This window comes from Henckelia pumila, chromosome 4 (assembly GCF_033568475.1).
Source record: "Henckelia pumila isolate YLH828 chromosome 4, ASM3356847v2, whole genome shotgun sequence".
NCBI lineage: Eukaryota > Viridiplantae > Streptophyta > Magnoliopsida > Lamiales > Gesneriaceae > Henckelia > Henckelia pumila.
In genome coordinates, this window is record NC_133123.1 from 60220248 (window position 1) to 60237213 (window position 16966).

The 16966-nt window shown below is 34.4% G+C and overlaps 1 protein-coding gene and 1 pseudogene across 3 annotated transcripts; both read left to right on the forward strand.

Moving 5' to 3' along the window:
- Positions 1–727: 727 nt before the first annotated feature.
- LOC140865445 (vacuolar protein sorting 38) lies at positions 728–9487 on the forward strand. 3 transcript variants are annotated; one of them, XM_073270096.1, is made up of 7 exons: positions 728–872; positions 1325–1731; positions 3469–3675; positions 4118–4298; positions 8384–8532; positions 8801–9028; positions 9188–9487. In XM_073270096.1, exons 2-7 carry the CDS (start codon positions 1540–1542, stop codon positions 9302–9304), a joined length of 1074 nt encoding a protein of 357 aa, XP_073126197.1. In that variant the 5' UTR covers positions 728–872; positions 1325–1539; the 3' UTR covers positions 9305–9487. The 3 variants fall into 3 exon arrangements, with proteins under 3 accessions (XP_073126197.1, XP_073126198.1, XP_073126199.1); XM_073270097.1 differs by having other exon boundaries at positions 1357–1731; XM_073270098.1 differs by having other exon boundaries at positions 1367–1731.
- Positions 9488–15698: 6211 nt separating this feature from the next.
- LOC140861060 (dirigent protein 21-like) lies at positions 15699–16266 on the forward strand (annotated as a pseudogene).
- Positions 16267–16966: the final 700 nt, after the last annotated feature.

The window sequence follows — 16966 nt, forward strand, 5'->3', positions numbered from 1 at the left end:
TCCCTGCCTACTCGTGCACATCCCTCGATTTAACCCTCGCATGAGCCAATGGGCCTCTGACTCATGTGGGATGGGGTCCCCTTCGGGGTCAACCCTTTTTGATTAATACATTAGTATTAATTATAAATTTTATGAATAATACATTATCTAAAACAACAAAATTTTTTAATTGATATCTCTTTTACGATTAATTATAATTTTTTTTAAGTTTATTGTTTGGTTTGATGTATTATTAATCTATGTATAACTTATCCCAATTAATTTTTCCTTATTTTCGTCATATTATTTATCTATTTATTAATTAATAATTTTATATCAATTAAATCAATTAAATTATAATCTATTCATCAAATCAAATAGTGTATTAACTATTTTTTCTTATTTATTTTTAATTTACATTATATTACTTATCTATAGATTACTTATCTTATCACTCAAAACAAACGGTGAGATAAAAAGATTTAAAAAATATACCGATAAATGAGAGACAAAATATTAAGACAAAAACTATTGTAACCATTTCACGGATGATCATGAGGCAAACTCGGATCCATATCCACGGACCAAGTCGGCTGTTCCTCACCCAATTTGTTAGACCATAATTTACGCCACTACCCATTGGGTAAAGTGGCATCACTCCTCCCCAATTTCGCAACCCCACCCCTATGTAAGTAAAAAAAAAAAAAAGTAATAATATAATAATAATAATTTACGCTACTTCCCGAACAGAAAACTTAATTCGTTCCTCTCCCCTGTTGAAACCCTAAGCCCCAATTTCGCGTCACCTTTCATTGCCCATTTCAGCTCCGTCTCCGGTCATTTTACGCTGTTGGAAGCAAATAGGGATTCCGCTCGATGAGAGCTCTCTATTGGTTAGTTACAACGTCCGATTTGAGCACTCCTTCGTGTGACGTGATTCTATCAATCTGCTTACAAACTTTGTTATTATGCTGTTCTTGATGTTTCAAATCTATTCAAATGAAGAAAAGATGATTGTCGAATATTGACATGTTGTGGAGTTGCTACTCTAAATCTGCGATCGTACAGTTTCTGCAAATTGATCGATCTCTAGTTCCTTTTCATAGTACGTGTGCCATCAAACTAATCGAAGTCATCAAAGAAGCAAAGTTACAGTGTTATGTAAAAACCAAGCTTCAACATTGAGCTATATATTATTTTGATGGTTTGATTTTCTTTTGCTGTGTGGTGGGCTTTATTTTACCCAATAGAACATAGGTTAATACTGTTTACCCATCAATTTCTTGCTGGCTCATGCTTCTTAAATCGTATGTTCTTTAACATTCTAACTCTCCTTGGGTTCCAGCTCGTATTGAAAAGCTCATTGTTGAAAAGCAGTTTTATGAAGCAATACAACTAAATGTTCAGAGAAAAGGCCTCCAAAGGGTTTGTTGTTGGTTATTTCTCCTCGTCATGCAAGATTCCTTTTATTCAGCCATGTAATAGGGGCCCGAGGCTTCAGTTTCAAGTCACAAATTCACAAGTTTTTACTGCGAGAGATTCTTTGATCGTGGGCAGTGAATGGAATCGACGAAGCCGATCGTAAAGGCACTGGAAGAGAAATGCGAATTACAGCTGGATCAGCGTGCAAAGATTATAGATTGGGAGGATTACGAACAGGAGCTCGCTCGTCTCTGCAGTTTAACCTCCGCTCTCGAAGAAGCGAGAAAGAAGAAGAATGCGCTTGACCAGAAGCTGAATTCTTTTATTCAAGTGAGTATATTTTTCATTCATCTTCGTTCATAATTTGTTGATTTTTTATGAATTTATTCGTTCACTTGCAAATATGTTCACCGTTAGATGAAGATAGATGTGGGTCGTATCCAGTTTAATGCTTTGAGATGATGACTCATGCAAAGTTGTCAACATCATGCGATGCGTTCTGGCAGATGAAAATTTTCTTTTATGATCTATTTCGATAAAAAACTAATAAATTAACAATGCAAGAACTTAAAGCCCCAAGGCTTGCTTTTCCTCTATGCTTTTAATGGTCTGGCGCCATGAAAAATTTGTTACTCCCATTTTTGTTTTTTGTTTGGCTTTGTTTCTTGTACGGGAGAGGAGAGGGGATAGAAAAGTGAGATGAATTGGTCAAGTATAAAGATGGGAAGGAAGAGAGGTGTTTTCATAATAATTACTGCCAATTGCCTGTGTTTAGCATATATGTTATTTGGACAACATTATAAGTAAGCTCCAGCTACACGTATCTCAATGGTCAAAAATTAAAACATGCCACATAAGCGGCTCGCCATGTTGAAAATATTACTCTTCATTTATGTCTTCTTGTTCACGGATTATGCTCATTTTATGTCTTCTGTGACTGTGATTCAGCTTGATGTTTACCACAATGACATTTTTTAGACACTAATGGGGTAGGGTCTCAGGATCTGTGGGTTCCGTGGACATGGCTTCATGATTTGTTAAACTACAACTTTTATAAACATGATCCTTTTAGCCTTTATTGGCACATCTGTACATACATCAACTTAATGCATAGTTGATTATAGTTCTTAACCTGGAAGCTACATCACTGTCAAACATTCTACTTGAAACTTAAACTTGAGTTGCATGATCTTTGAGCTGTAGTTCTTGAAGGTTTATGATGCAATAAAGCACATAGGTATAATGGAGCCTATGCACAAGGTGTCTGATGAAGTACTGGCAGTTTGGCCTTATGGAAGTGAGGCACACTAGGTGTTCATGTACAAAATCTAAACATTTTGAAGACAAGCTCCTTACATACCTTAATGCATGTATGTGTGTGTATTGAAGGTGCATGCTTTATTGAGGGTTGTGGGTTGACTTGTGTGATGGCATAAGGACTTAGCCTCGTCTTGATCCTAAGCACACTCCTTGTGGACTTATTAACTGAGTAATTTGATTTGTTTCTTTTGCTTGGGAAGTTGAACACAAGATGTTGTTTTATCTTGAGAATAAATAAATGGATAAAATTCCATGTATACAAAAAATGTTCTCAATTCGTCTTTCAAAACATTTGGTTTTCTTTGTCATCACATTTTTAATTGGTAACACATCCATGAACTCACATATAAAAAAAAGGCTGCATTTATTTATGGTGAATTCTCATTCTCTTATTTATTGATACTCTCTCAGAATCATCTATTTGTAGAAAGTAGAAAACTAGCATATATTGTTGCTGTATTTTTAGATCAGAAGTTTGTAATCTTATACATAGATTACATTTCTGAACGCTATTACTCAAATGTATTTTTACTATAATTTGTCTGCTGATCGATTCTTAAGTTTTTACTTAGTTTTTAGTATTGTACTTTTCATGTGGAGCGGCTTTTTATGTCTGTACTTGCTTTAAGTAAACGACCTACTTAGTTACCTAAGAAATTGTAGTATTTATTTTATCCTTCCCCATTTCTTGTAATGTTTTTCATTCCTTTCATCCTGCTTCATTCCATTGGTGGGTTCTCGCTGCAGGTAGAAGCCGAGTCGTTAAGCCAATCAAATGAGCTTGATCAGATGCGTGAAAGACTGGAATATCGTAAGTTGGTGATGGGAAACATGTCGATGGATTCAAAGGTTGTAAAGGAGAAAGTAAGAAAGCAGGAGGAACTTCTTAGTGCGAAAATTAGATCCCTTTTGGCTGGTGGGACTTCACTTTCTGTAGCCAGCAGACGCATGCAGGTGCATTTCGATATAGTGGAAGGCTACTTTGTCAGATTGCTTTCTCTAGTTTTTCTGATGAAATGAATTGGCATTTGATCCTCACACACTGGTGAATATGCTATTGGTTTGTGGTGCCTTGTATGTTCTTTTATTTCATATATAATACTGTGATGGAGATTGCTTTTATGAGATGCTTGATTTTGAATGACAATAAGCCTCTCTCGCGATCCAATCATTTATGCGAAGAATTAAATGTTGCTTTCTGAAAGTGCTCAATTTTTCGAGCGACACTCATCTTGTAATTTAAATGTTTTGTATGTTGTTGCAAATCATTTTGTATTTCTCATTTCCTAGTGCACTGCCTTATTTTTTTTAAAAAAAAATTCTAATAGACTGGATTTATTTGAGCTCAACTTGGAATCATTTCTGTGCATCTGTAATTTGAATTTTCAATTTGCAGGATTCAATTAAGTCACTTGCTGGAGACAAAGGTTATGATCATCTGAAAAAATTGCAGAGGTTATTGAGACTGAGGCAACAATATCTGGTGTCTCAGGTTTCCTTTCTGTATCCAGTAAAGGTTGTGATTGGAAAAGTTCCTGAGCAAGAACTTGAATCATTTAGTAGCAGTATTAAGCCAGGTGATGAATCTTCATCGGATGTTTTTTAATGCATCATGCTCTTCTTTTTTGGTTAGACAGCTCAGATACTGTCGATGCCACACATTCAGTTTGAGGTTTATACTTTTCACAATTCTGCTTCTGAAATGTTTAGTATAAAAAGGGACATATGCAACTGGTTGCTCGATTTGTATAATAAATAGTTGGCTTATCTATTTAAATTATGTTGGGAGATTGGTATTGTGCAAAATTATCTAAATCAACTTTATAAACATGTTATTCTATATCCTATATGGAGAGCTGGCATACACATTGAACACTTTAAGGAGTCGTTATATGTTCTCAGTATTGTTAAGCTCATAAAGTATCATACAAGAATTTCATGATCTTATCTCCTGCATATTTGCCAGAGTTCTTAGGCTAGACTAGGTTATTCTTGTCACAGTCTTGAATCATGGCACTGGTTCATGTTCCTTATCTGCTCTTCACCTTTAAAAGATGGGAAGAAGAGAAAAGTATAGGACCCTTTGGCCTTTACGGCGAGTGACTAATTGTGTTTCTACCTTATAGGTTTGTGAGGGTTTCAAGGTTTTTATTTTTCGTCAAGTATCTCACTTTGAAACCGGGTCAGCTTATTCTTATTTGTTTGGAACTGAAACTTCCTCCAATAGGTGTGCATACATGCTTAGAATTTTGCCCCAGTTAAGTGCGCAAGACACGTGCCTTCGATTACTATGGTGCGAACTCTTCAAGTTTGCCTTATGTCAGATGCAATTGTCAATGCATTTTGTTGTATTGCAAGATTCTTTGGGTTATTCGGTAAAATGTTTCTACTTTGTTATGTAAATACTTGTATTTGTTTGCTGCTAGATTGACTTTTGTCAATTAGTTTATTAAGTGATTGATTGGAATAACAGTCACTTGTGTAGGAGGAAGAGTGTCGTTTCTTTTCTTATAATTGCAGTTTACCAGCCATTTTGGGTGCTGATTAGAATGCAATACTACACAACGCTAATTGTCGTACCAGCCATTTAATTGCCGTTAATTTTCTCGCATGAACCGTGATCTGTGTTTGTTACTCCATTTTGTTCACCGCGGTACATGTGTTTATGTTACGGACCGGGGCCTAGATCTAAATAGCCCAATAGGCTTAGAAGCCTCTAGAAGAGTGTATTAAATAAATATGTGAAGAAGGGAGTTGGGAGGCATTCAGTTCATTTTCTTTGTTGAGTGTTAACTAGCGTGTGCTAGGGACAGAGTTTATCTCTGGATGTTTTCTTTACTGTAATTCTCTTCTATTATATATATAAATTGTGGTTCCTAACAATTGTTCCGTTACCTGCCGGATAATTTTTGGGAGAGAAGAAATGGCAACCACAGAAACTCACGATCGAACACTGCAAGAGATTTTGGAATTGGTGCAGGAGACTAAGGAGATATTGGATAAATACCTCAAAAAGAAAAACCAGATTGATGGAAGAAGTTTCACCTTGAATTCCAGAAAAGTTACCCAAAAGAGTACGCACGATCAAGCTGAAGAAGAAACTAGTGAGGAACAGGATGATGTGCAGGAGAGTGCAGAGGACGATCATAATCCATTTACAAAGATGCCGATCGATGACACTGACATGGAGGAAATATCAGTACCAGATTTTGTGAGAGTTAAGGAAAAAGGTGAATTCTCATCAGACGAAATGCTTGGCATTGAAGCTGAACCATACTCTGAACTGACCATTGGTTCTCCGATCAATCACCGGGAAATCACGTTCAGTTGTGCGGAGGATCCCGCTCATCCTTGGTTTCACGGGAAGAAAGAAAGGGTTAGAGAAAATGCGACGCATCGTCGGTTCCAATGGGTTAAAAAGAAGAAGGCTCCAGATAAGGCAATAGAACCATGCCAAGGAATCGCCAATTGGAAGACATGGCGGAGGAATCCAAGGCTTCAAAGCGAAGGGTTGGAGACTAAAACAATCGAGTGGGCTTGGGCTAAATTACCATGCATAGTCCTGGTGTTTAAGGGGCCCAGAGAAAAAAAATTGGAGCAACCCTAATAAGGGTGGGCTGAATGCAAAAAGGCCAGTATACAAAGAGATTAATAGCTGGGCCATGGAATGGGCCCGATCTATTAAAAAACACTCAGTTCAGGGCGATGTGCGTCCATTTATCAGCCGAGGCGTAGATCGAGAATGGAAGAACGAGCAAGGGGTGTCGCTCTTGATGTTTCTCCACGAAAGTAAGGCGGGAACAAGCATCCGAGTAAGCCAATTGCAAACACCTAAAGAAATTGGAAAAAAGAAAGGGCAGGGCAAAGGCTTCAATGAAGCCGATAGCCAACAGCCTATAAGGAAGCGGAAGGAGAATAGGAAGGCAGAGTCAAGATTTAAAAGGGCCGAAGATTGGAAATTGACAATCATACATCAACTTTTGGATCGAGTGAAAGGTAAGTTGCAACTTAATAATCTGAGATCCTTTGATATAATTAGTGGATATGCAATTTTGGCATGGGAGGACAGGGATGTCAGCCATTACATTTCTACATCCTTATCAAAGGAGTTGGAGCCGCTGGACATCGTTGAGTTATGGGTAGGCGATGGGTATCATGACAACATGATTGAAGTCTGTAAAGGTCTAGGGGTTTGTGCAATTACAATGAACAGAAGAGTATTTAGATTTAAAGGGGTGGATTTCTTGCTAATAATTGCTTGGAGACTGTGTTTGGATGAGATGTCTACTACAATTGTGCACTGGATAAGAGTTAGACGGCTGCTTGAGAAAGAATCTCCCTTAGACTTAGAGATTGACATGACTAGTGATTATGAATCAGGGCAGATTTTAGCAAGAAGGATCAAACATGAAGGGGTTGAAGCTGATAAAAGGAAGCTATCACTCAGCTGAATGGTCATCTACTGGATTTCTTTTTCGATTCCAAGCTGCTGTTGGGATCGAAAAAGAACTCGGCAAAGTTAATTCTTTGATTATGAAGTCAAACACTGGAAACGTGTGGAGCAAAGATCGTTGGAAAATGACCATGCAAGACACAGAGAATCTAGAGTTGAGTGATTTCTGTAGCAGCTTAATGGTCACAGAAGCCAGACTTGGGAAGAATAAGTTTCTTGAGTTTTTCTCGCAGTGGCAGGAATTTAACAATGAGCTCGTCGATCTTGATTTTGATGTTATTGTTTTTTATGTTGGCTGGAGAGACTGGAAGATCAAGATTCAAGACTCAGCCTTGAGGACAAGGCTGATTTTGAAGACGGTGGTAATGTTACGGACCTGGGCCTAGATCTAAATAGCCCAATAGGCTTAGAAGCCTCTAGAAGAGTGTATTAAATAAATATGTGAGGAAGGAGAGTTGGGAGGCATTCAGTTCATTTTCTTTGTTGAGTGTTAACTAGCGTGTGCTAGGGACTAGCTTTGGCTAGGGACAGAGTTTATCTCTGGATGTTTTCTTTACTGTAATTCTCTTCTATTATATATATAAATTGTGGTTCCTAACAGTTTATTACGGCAAAATGCAAACTTGGCATAACCCTTTGAAGTTTTACTAGACACCTTATACATATCCCTTGAGAGTATTGTGCAATTTTCAAAAAGTATGAGTTGACGTGATCTTTTCAATCTCTTTCTTATTTTTTTCTGCTATAGTATACCAATGTTAAATTTGGTTAGACTTATTTCAGTCATGTCGAATATGTGTAGCATCTATAGAGAATTCAAGTGCCTCTAACTGTTCCTTGTTGAATCTGTTTACTTCAGAGAAATAAATAATGTAGTTAAGCTTTAATTTCTTTTTTTTCACTATACTTATTGATGTTTTCATGTGTGCGTGCCAAAGGCTTTGACTTATAGATCTTTGTAGTCTTTTTAAACTTTTTGTTTATAGAATTTGATTCTGAACTTCTATGTATTTTTCAATAACCTTGTTGATGCACTTGAATAATTTTGTGATTCAATATATGTTCTCCCCTCTCCCTGTTTGTAACAAGTATTTGGCTTCATTTGATACGCCTTCTCCTTGAACAAGTTACGGTGTTTTTATTTCTTACCGACGAATGATTCGTATCTTTTGTGAAATAATCATTGTTTTTATTTGTTGCCAATTACAGGTGTTTCTGCTGGATCAAAACCTGTCAACCAAGCCTCATTGACCATATCAGGTCTGCATCTTACTATGATCCCTTTTACGAAGATGGGATTTTTCACCGATAAGAAGGAGATTCAGCGATCTTCAACGGCTCTGGGATATGTTGCTCATGTATGTGTCATCTCTTTTCTGGGGCATGAAATTAATGACTAATGTATTTATTACGGTAGTTTTCAGGCTACTATTTTACATTCAAAATATGAAATGCTATCTCATGATTTTTATGTTCTCTTTTTTATGTCTTTTTAACACCAATTTAGGATAAGAAGTGCTTATCCATTTAGTTCAAACTTCTGGGTGGTTGATATTTGGCAATATGCAAGTAAGTACACTTATTTTCCAAACTAGCATTTCTTGATCACAATCCCTTTCTATGCAGGTTGTCTTACTTGTAGCTTCTTATCTGCAAGTTCCTTTGCGATATCCATTTCGATTAGGAGCTTCTCGATCATATATACAAGATTATGCCCCTTCAATTGAGAATTCAGCATCCAGTTCAACTTTGGATCCAACAATTTCGACAAGCTCAAAACCTATGGAATTTCCTCTTTTCGTCGAAGGTCAAGACTCAACAAGAGCAGCCTATGCTGTATTTTTGCTAAACAAGGTAAATTATAATTTTGAATTGTTGAATGAGTTGTAATAACAGAGCTTAATATCTGTATAACATGAAAACATTCTTTACAGTTCGGTCATCTGACATCTTATTTAGTTAAGATTAAAATTTCAGTAACTCTCATATGAGTTATATATCACATGGTTGCAGGATTTAGAACAGCTTTTAAATTTCATCGGCGTGAAGAGCTTAGGGCCGCGACACGTCTTAGCGAATTTGAAAGAGCTTCTGAGAACCGTCGATTCTCCAGAATACATTGATACGTGACCTGAAACACTACAATAAATTGTATGTTCCTGTAGATGGGATTATATTTACATTTTTGGAAAGGTGCCTATTTTTTAAAACAAGCACCATGCTATTTTTTTGTCAAAATTTCCAGAGTTATAGTGACAAATATATTTGTAATAAACCATTCAACCTGCATTTTTTATCTTGTAGTTATCGGTACATAGTGATCTCTGATTCAAAATATTTTAGTTTTTTTCTGTTAGAGGAATTGAATATATTACTGATGTCTATAGAGTGCTGTGACACCCTATGTTTTGCGATTGCAGATGTGAATATGTGATTATTAATTCACAATTCAAAATTTAAGGGTACGATTTTTTAAATTTTGTTGGCAAAATGTCTTTTTATTCTCATGTTAATTTATGTGATAATTATTCTCATGATTATGATACGTGATATTTTAGCTAATTATATATATAAAAAAATAAGAGTGGTATTTACACTTCAAAAAGTGTTGATAACACTCAATCTTATCTAATTAATTAATTGTTAGACAATATCACACATCTACTATCTTTAATTCACAAACACCGTATTTGACAATTAAAATTTTTATTCAAAAAAAATAAAATTTAATATTTTCAGAAAAAGTTCATAAAATTTTAGTATATCTATAAAAAAAGTGCAAATAACCAAAAAAATTCATATTCTTTATATTTTATTCCAAGTTTTAGTATGTTATTCAAAATATTGGAAAATTATTTTATCAAAAACATAAGTTGTTGGAATGTAAAAATTGATTTACAAAAATTTTATTCAAACTAAGATAAAATATTAAATATTTTAATAGTTTCGATTATAATTAAGATTTTAGTTTATATATATATATATATATATATATATATATATATAGGTTTGTTCCTCAGCACCTAGGTTGCAGGGGAACTTGAAGCGCTAGCTCAAGTCACTTTTTTTTTAAAAAAAATAAAAATTTGGGCTTGATTTATGGAGAAAGTAGGAATTCTCAGCAACAAGTATATCATGGCTTTTGAAGTGGATGTGTGGTTTCCCTGTACCGTGTGTGTGTGTTGTTTATATAAAAAAAACTGAATGTTTATTGAAGTGGTGTGGCTAGGTGATAGCTTTCATGGTGATTCACTTCTGACTAGTGTTCCACATCGCTCACATCATATGTGTATGCATGTGTGTGGTATATAAACCTTAGCATCCCTTCAAAGGTTACCATGACTTTCGAAGTGGATGTGTGATTTTCCTGTACCGTGTGTGTGTTGTTTATATATATAAAAAAAAGGACGGAGATTTCCGATTATATGGAGCCGAGTTGGGGTTTGAGAGCTGGGTTGGGTTTTTGTCGGATCTGGGAGAGATGCCTGACGAACACAAACAACAACACTGACAAGAATTTTTTCGCTGGCAAGGAGGAGAGCACCAGTTGGAGGAAGAGGAGGTTTCGAGTTCAACGATGGTGCTGCGAATGACGGGGTTGGTGATGGCAATACCAGGACAGGAGGGAGAAAGCGGAGATACATGGAAAGGGATGAACGATCATGGTGGCTAGAAGAGTGGTGGGGGGTGGTGATGTTGTTTGAGAGAAGAGAGAGAACATTGAAGATGAAGGGGTAAGATGCGTGAATTGATGGATGGGGTGTGGGAGATTGGGTTGGTTAAGGGAAGGGGAATTTTAAATTTTAAAAAAAATTTAAAAAAACACGAGAGTAGGGAAGTAAATGAGTCGATCCGAGCCGAACAGTATCAAGCTCGGGCTCGGCTTGTTTGACAGAATTAAAGGCTCGAAGAGCTCGATCTGAGCTTTTATCATAAGTCTCGGGCTCGGCTCGTTTAGTATATATAAAAGCTCGGGCTCGACTCAAGCTCGGCTCGGGTTCGGTTCGTTTATCATATTAAACGAGTTTGGCTCAAGTTCGATTCGTTTTCAGGTTCGTTAGAGAGCTCGTTTTCAGGATCTTTAGTGAACTCGTTTTTGGGCTCCTTAAGCAAGACTCGTTAGCGAGCTCGTTAAGAAAGCTGAGGCTCGTTAACTGAGCACGTTAAACAGTCTCGTTAGCGAGCTCGTTTTCAGGTTAGTTAAGTAGGCTCGTTTTCTGACTCGTCAGACATATAACATAGCTCGAGTTTGATTTTTTTGGATTCTAATTTCTCGATCAAATTGACTATAACACTATTTATAACTTTACCATGATCTAAAACTTCAACCTCCAACACAGTCCAATTCGAAAAATCCACCAATTCCATTTATCAAAGTTTTTTATCTTTATGAATTTACAACATCATTACCAACTGCTCAAGTCATGATATATCATGAAATCTCTGAATTTATTATAGATCAAATTCTTGATTCAAATTTCAACCACAATCCTTCGACTGCTTTCAATCTGTACAAGTTCGATGTGCACTATCCTCTGCTGTATAGTACACAATTATATTCATCATTCCAAAAATTTAATCACACGATCAAATAATTAATAAACTCAAAATTTAAGCTTCGTTATTTTTTATATCTTTCAAATAAAATCTGAAGCTCCCAACTAAAAATGTTAAACCCAAGTTTCGGGCACTTACTCTTGAAGAAAATTTACACTGTCAAGTATATAAAAATTTATTGTGTGACTTAATTATTATAATATATATATTTTTAAATTTCAAAAAAATGTATATTTATTTTAAAATGTTTTTAAAAAACCACCACACTATTTTTTTTATAATGAGATATAAACATTACTTGTGATACGTACGATCTACCCGTATATAAAATATTTTATTTAATGATATTATATAAATTTATTAAAATGTTGTGCATATATACATATATTGAGTTAACAAGTTTTAACTCAACAAATTTTATTAGATAATTTCATAACTTCTTTTAACTAAAATTTTTTAATATCATTCATTTATCGCATATAATTATAATTCTCGTAAGACATTTTAAATAAAATTGTTATTTCAGTTCTTTAAAAATGTATTGATTGAATTGTCATTCATTAGTAATAATGCACATATAAATATTTTATTTATTATTTATTATGTTTTTAAGAGAATTTTAATACAATTATTTTAAAGTTAAAATAAAAAATACAAATTGTGGCTACATCCTATGTATTGAAAATTCATCTTTCTTTCTTTCTTTCAATAAAATATTATGTTTCATTCATGTCATTTGCATTAATATTAATATTTTTTTATTTGTCTATTCAAACTCAAATTAGATAAAACCACATAAATTAAATGAACATATTCGTGAGCCTCCTAAACGAGCCAAGTCCGAGTTGGAGCTCGCGAGCTTCCTAAACGAGCCGAGCTCGAGCCCGTACTAGCGATCCTCTTAAACGAGCCGAGCCCGAGCTCAGGCTCCCGAGCCTATCAACAAACATGTTTGCGAGCTCACGAGCTGAACATTCTTAAGCTCAAGCTCGGCTCGTGCAAAATTGTCGAGCTCAAAATGAAGCTCAGGCTCGGCTCGATAAACTTACCGAACGAGCTTTCTACCGAGTTAAGCTCCGAATAGCTCGCGAATCATTCGATTTGTTTACGTCCCTACACGAGAGACGAGGTGCAAGGAAAAAACACACACACATGTATATATATTCTCCCGTTATTATTAACATGATTTTTTTAATAATATAAATATTATTTGAACCTATTTATATTATAAACACTAAATATTAAACTAAATTATATTTATTTTTTTAAAAAATAAATTTTACACAAATATCACATCTTTCCCTATATATAAAAAATCTACCTAGCTCTTAGACACCATCTTTTTTTATTATCGAAATTGCTCTTATTTGATATATATATATATATATATATATATATATATATATTATATTATATTATATTATTTATTTTTTTAATTTTGACATTTCAAATTACAGTTTAATCTCTCGATAATTTTTAAGCTATAATATTATTCTTATTTGAATATAAATTAAATTAATGACAAAATTATTATATAAACACGCAACGCGTGTGTGCATTAATACATTAGTATATATTAATTATAAATTTTATGAATAATACATTATCTAAAACAACAAATTTTTTAATTGATATCTCTTTCCTAAGACATTACGATTAATTATATTTTTTTTTTAAGTTATGATTATAAAATTAAGAGTATATGTAAGATTTAAAAAATAATACCGATAAATGAGAGACAAAATATTAAGACAAAATTATTCTTGTGACCATCTCACGGATGTTCATGAGGCAGACTCGGATCCATATCCACGGACCGACCCGGCTGTTCCTTACCCAATTTGTTAGACCATAATTGACACTATTTCCGCCACTATCCATTGGATATAGTGGCGTCACTCTTCTCTCATTTCGGTTTAGTTCAACCTACCTTAAGGATATAATTACCCTAATAAAATATTTAACAATTCATGATTTGTCATGTCAAACCTATAATATTAATTATGAAGAGAGTAAAGCAATAAGAGGAGCATAAGACTCCCCATAGTTTTTAAATTGTTCAAACTAGCTGATTGAAAAGTGAATAAGAAAATGAAAAATCAGCATGCGACTAATCAAAGATTCAAAATAGCTAGCCGATCGAATCAAGTATATATGTTTAATTAATTCACTGTAAAATTCTTGGGTTGTTTATTAATCTATTTTTTTGCAACCAATAAATTTGTTTTCATATAAAAGTCCATAATTATATTCCTATAACAAATAATCACTAATTAATATTCCTATTAACAAAAATGGCAAGTGTTTGATTGGCTACCCACAAAATATTGCTTTGCACTTGTTTGGAGCGAGTGATTTAGTATGTAGCAGATAGAGATATCTATGTAGGTTTTTTTTAATGATTATATAGTTAGCTTGGTTTTGGATCTGCCTAATGCAGCAATATATATAATAGCTATATAGGCCCATGCAATGAGTAAATCCTCATGGTTTAGTAATTCGAAGGCCGATGAGATTCAAAGTACAAATTCATTTCCTATAGGCTATTATTTAAATATTATAAATTTTATTACTTAAAACCCAGAGTTGGACAAAATAAAGAAGCATGACTGTTGATTTTCTATATGTATATATTTAACTTAATGTTCAAACTAGCTAGCTGATTGAATAAAGTGAATAAGAACTTTAAACAACTCTAGACGAATGAAAAATCAGCATGCATGCGACTAATGATTCAAAATAGCTAGCCGAATCAAGTAGATGTTTAATTAATTCACTGATGTAAAATTCCTGGGTTATTTATCAATCTATTTTTTGCAACCAATAAATTTGTGTTCAATCAAAATTCCATAATTATATTCCTATTACACATTATTTAGATAGAAAAATGATCACTAATAATATTTCTGAAATTTTGGTTTACACCCAAAGCAACACGAAGAAATTGAAATCTATCTGATCAATTCAGGTTTTATGTATATATGTTTTCTCATGTTCTGAAACGAAATTCGATCAATTAATCTCATCTTGATATCGATCGAGATCATGACAACAAGGCAAGCAAATAATAGGTCAAATATCAACAAAAAAAATATTATTAAACAAATATAAATAATAAATTGAAGCAATAACAATGACTCGATTAAATTAAAGATATAGTCAAAACATGAATAATATAATGAAGACATTACAAGAAACTAAATCAAAGTAGAAGTTAATTAAAGAGACCTAAGCGTTGAAACGTTCAAACATCTAATCTTGTTTAAAAGTCTAATCAACCAAATCATAAAAAAAAGCAACCCTTATAAAGAATTCACTAAATTCTATTTTTTCTTATATTAAATAGTAAAATTCCTTGGCCTGTATAATTAGTAGCTAGAAACCGAGTTCCGGATCGAAACCAGATATTTATTCGAAAATTGATATCTAATTTTCTCCCGAATTTTCCATTTTTAGGCTCCATAAAGCCATGATGGGATCATATATATATATATATATATGAGAATTTTTCAGCTGCCCAACAATATTTTTCCACTTCGTTTCCGACTACTATCGGGTTTTAGTTGTTTTTTTTTTCGCATAACTAAAATACGGTATCAGATTTTAGTGATTGGGGATGAGTTGGATATCATTAGTTGCCACAATTAATTGTGTAATTTCTCGTAAGAAAAAGTCTCGCCCTCGCCCCAAGGTTTATGTCGCAGTCTTAGTCAAGGTACGTAACGTAAAGAAAATAGTACTTGGCGGTACATGCATGTACGGATTCCGTAAAACCCATGCCATGTAAAAGAGTTGAATGTTTCTTTGCGTGAAAATTATATTAATTAATCCATTTAAATTATTTCCCCCAGTTGCTATATAATCCAGTTATCATCCACACTTACTAATTATAATCTTTCCTTGTAATTAAATTCTCAAAACATATTTTGTTTAATTAGAAACCAAATATATATATATATATATATACATGGCCAACGTGATCTTTATGCTTTACTCATTGATGATATCCATACCGAATTCTTCGGCGAGAAAACGAGGGCGAGGGCCGAATGATGAAGATCTAGAATGGTTCCGAAACCTAATCCATCAAAAGGAGAAGGTAGCCAAGCTCCATTTCTTCATTCAAGACATGTTAGCTGGTGAAAATCAAACCGTATACGAGGTAGCAAGATCTTCCATCTCTTCCAGTTCGCCGACCACGTTCGGCCAAGTCATGGTAGTGGATGATCCGCTGACGGTCATGCCTGAAAGAGATTCAGCGGAACTGGGCAGGGCTGATCACTTCATCGGACCTGGAGATATCGGCCTTAACCATGAACCTTAACTTTGTTTTTACATCCGGTCGGTATAGCGGAAGCACGCTGTCTATTTCGGGAAGAAATCAGATCACGAATGCCTCACGGGAGCTGCCGGTGGTTGGTGGCACCGGAGTGTTCCGCATGGCACGTGGATTCGCGATTACCAGCACTTACTCTTTCGACCCTAATATCCTCTACGGTGTTTTAGAATATACTATTTATGTTTCTTACGTCTGATATATATATATATATATATATATATATATATAACGACTCCCACATATAATATTCTTGTTGGCAAATGGAATAAATTTCAGCTGAGCAACAATATGTACAAACCATGCAGCATAGATGTATATATTCATTCATAGTAATTAGGTTTTTAGCATTGTTTTTCATTTATTTCAACTGGTGTGATGCAATAATTTATTTTTTTTTATGACGTGGGAACTCGCAGCCGCTACTTTTAGTGCGTATTGGGTAAACCCTCGAACTAACGCAATAGTCTGCAAACTACGTTGGTCAAGAGTTTACCAACTCCACCAACTTGGACACCCCTTAGGGGCGCAATAATTAATTTCTTGTTTTTTATAATAATGAAATGTGCATGACGACTACATAATTAGCTTGTTTTGAGCAATTTGATGAATGCTTATAAAACCCACAAATTTTGATTTTTTTATGTACATGTTACACTCGTTGACTTCGACACTTATTGATTGTCAAATAAAGTAATCAAATATTTGAGTTGGTAGCTAGGACATGAGAGTACTGCTTTGACTATCTAGCCTGTGATAATGGTGGAGCCCGAAAATAATGCAAGGGTATTACGAAAAATTTCATCCTATTTGTTTAAACACATATTATCTTAACAATGTATCTAAGAATGAAATTTATATTATCTTAACAGTGTATCTAAGAATGAAATTTTATCAAT

Bases quoted from the DNA above. Each gene is read 5' to 3' on its own strand.
- LOC140865445 (XM_073270096.1), top strand. From the start codon at position 1,540: ATGGAATCGACGAAGCCGATCGTAAAGGCACTGGAAGAGAAATGCGAA. The intron at 1,732-3,468 runs GTGAGTATATTT...TTCTCGCTGCAG, and splicing joins AGCTGAATTCTTTTATTCAA to GTAGAAGCCGAGTCGTTAAG. The intron at 9,029-9,187 runs GTAAATTATAAT...ACATGGTTGCAG, and splicing joins CTGTATTTTTGCTAAACAAG to GATTTAGAACAGCTTTTAAA.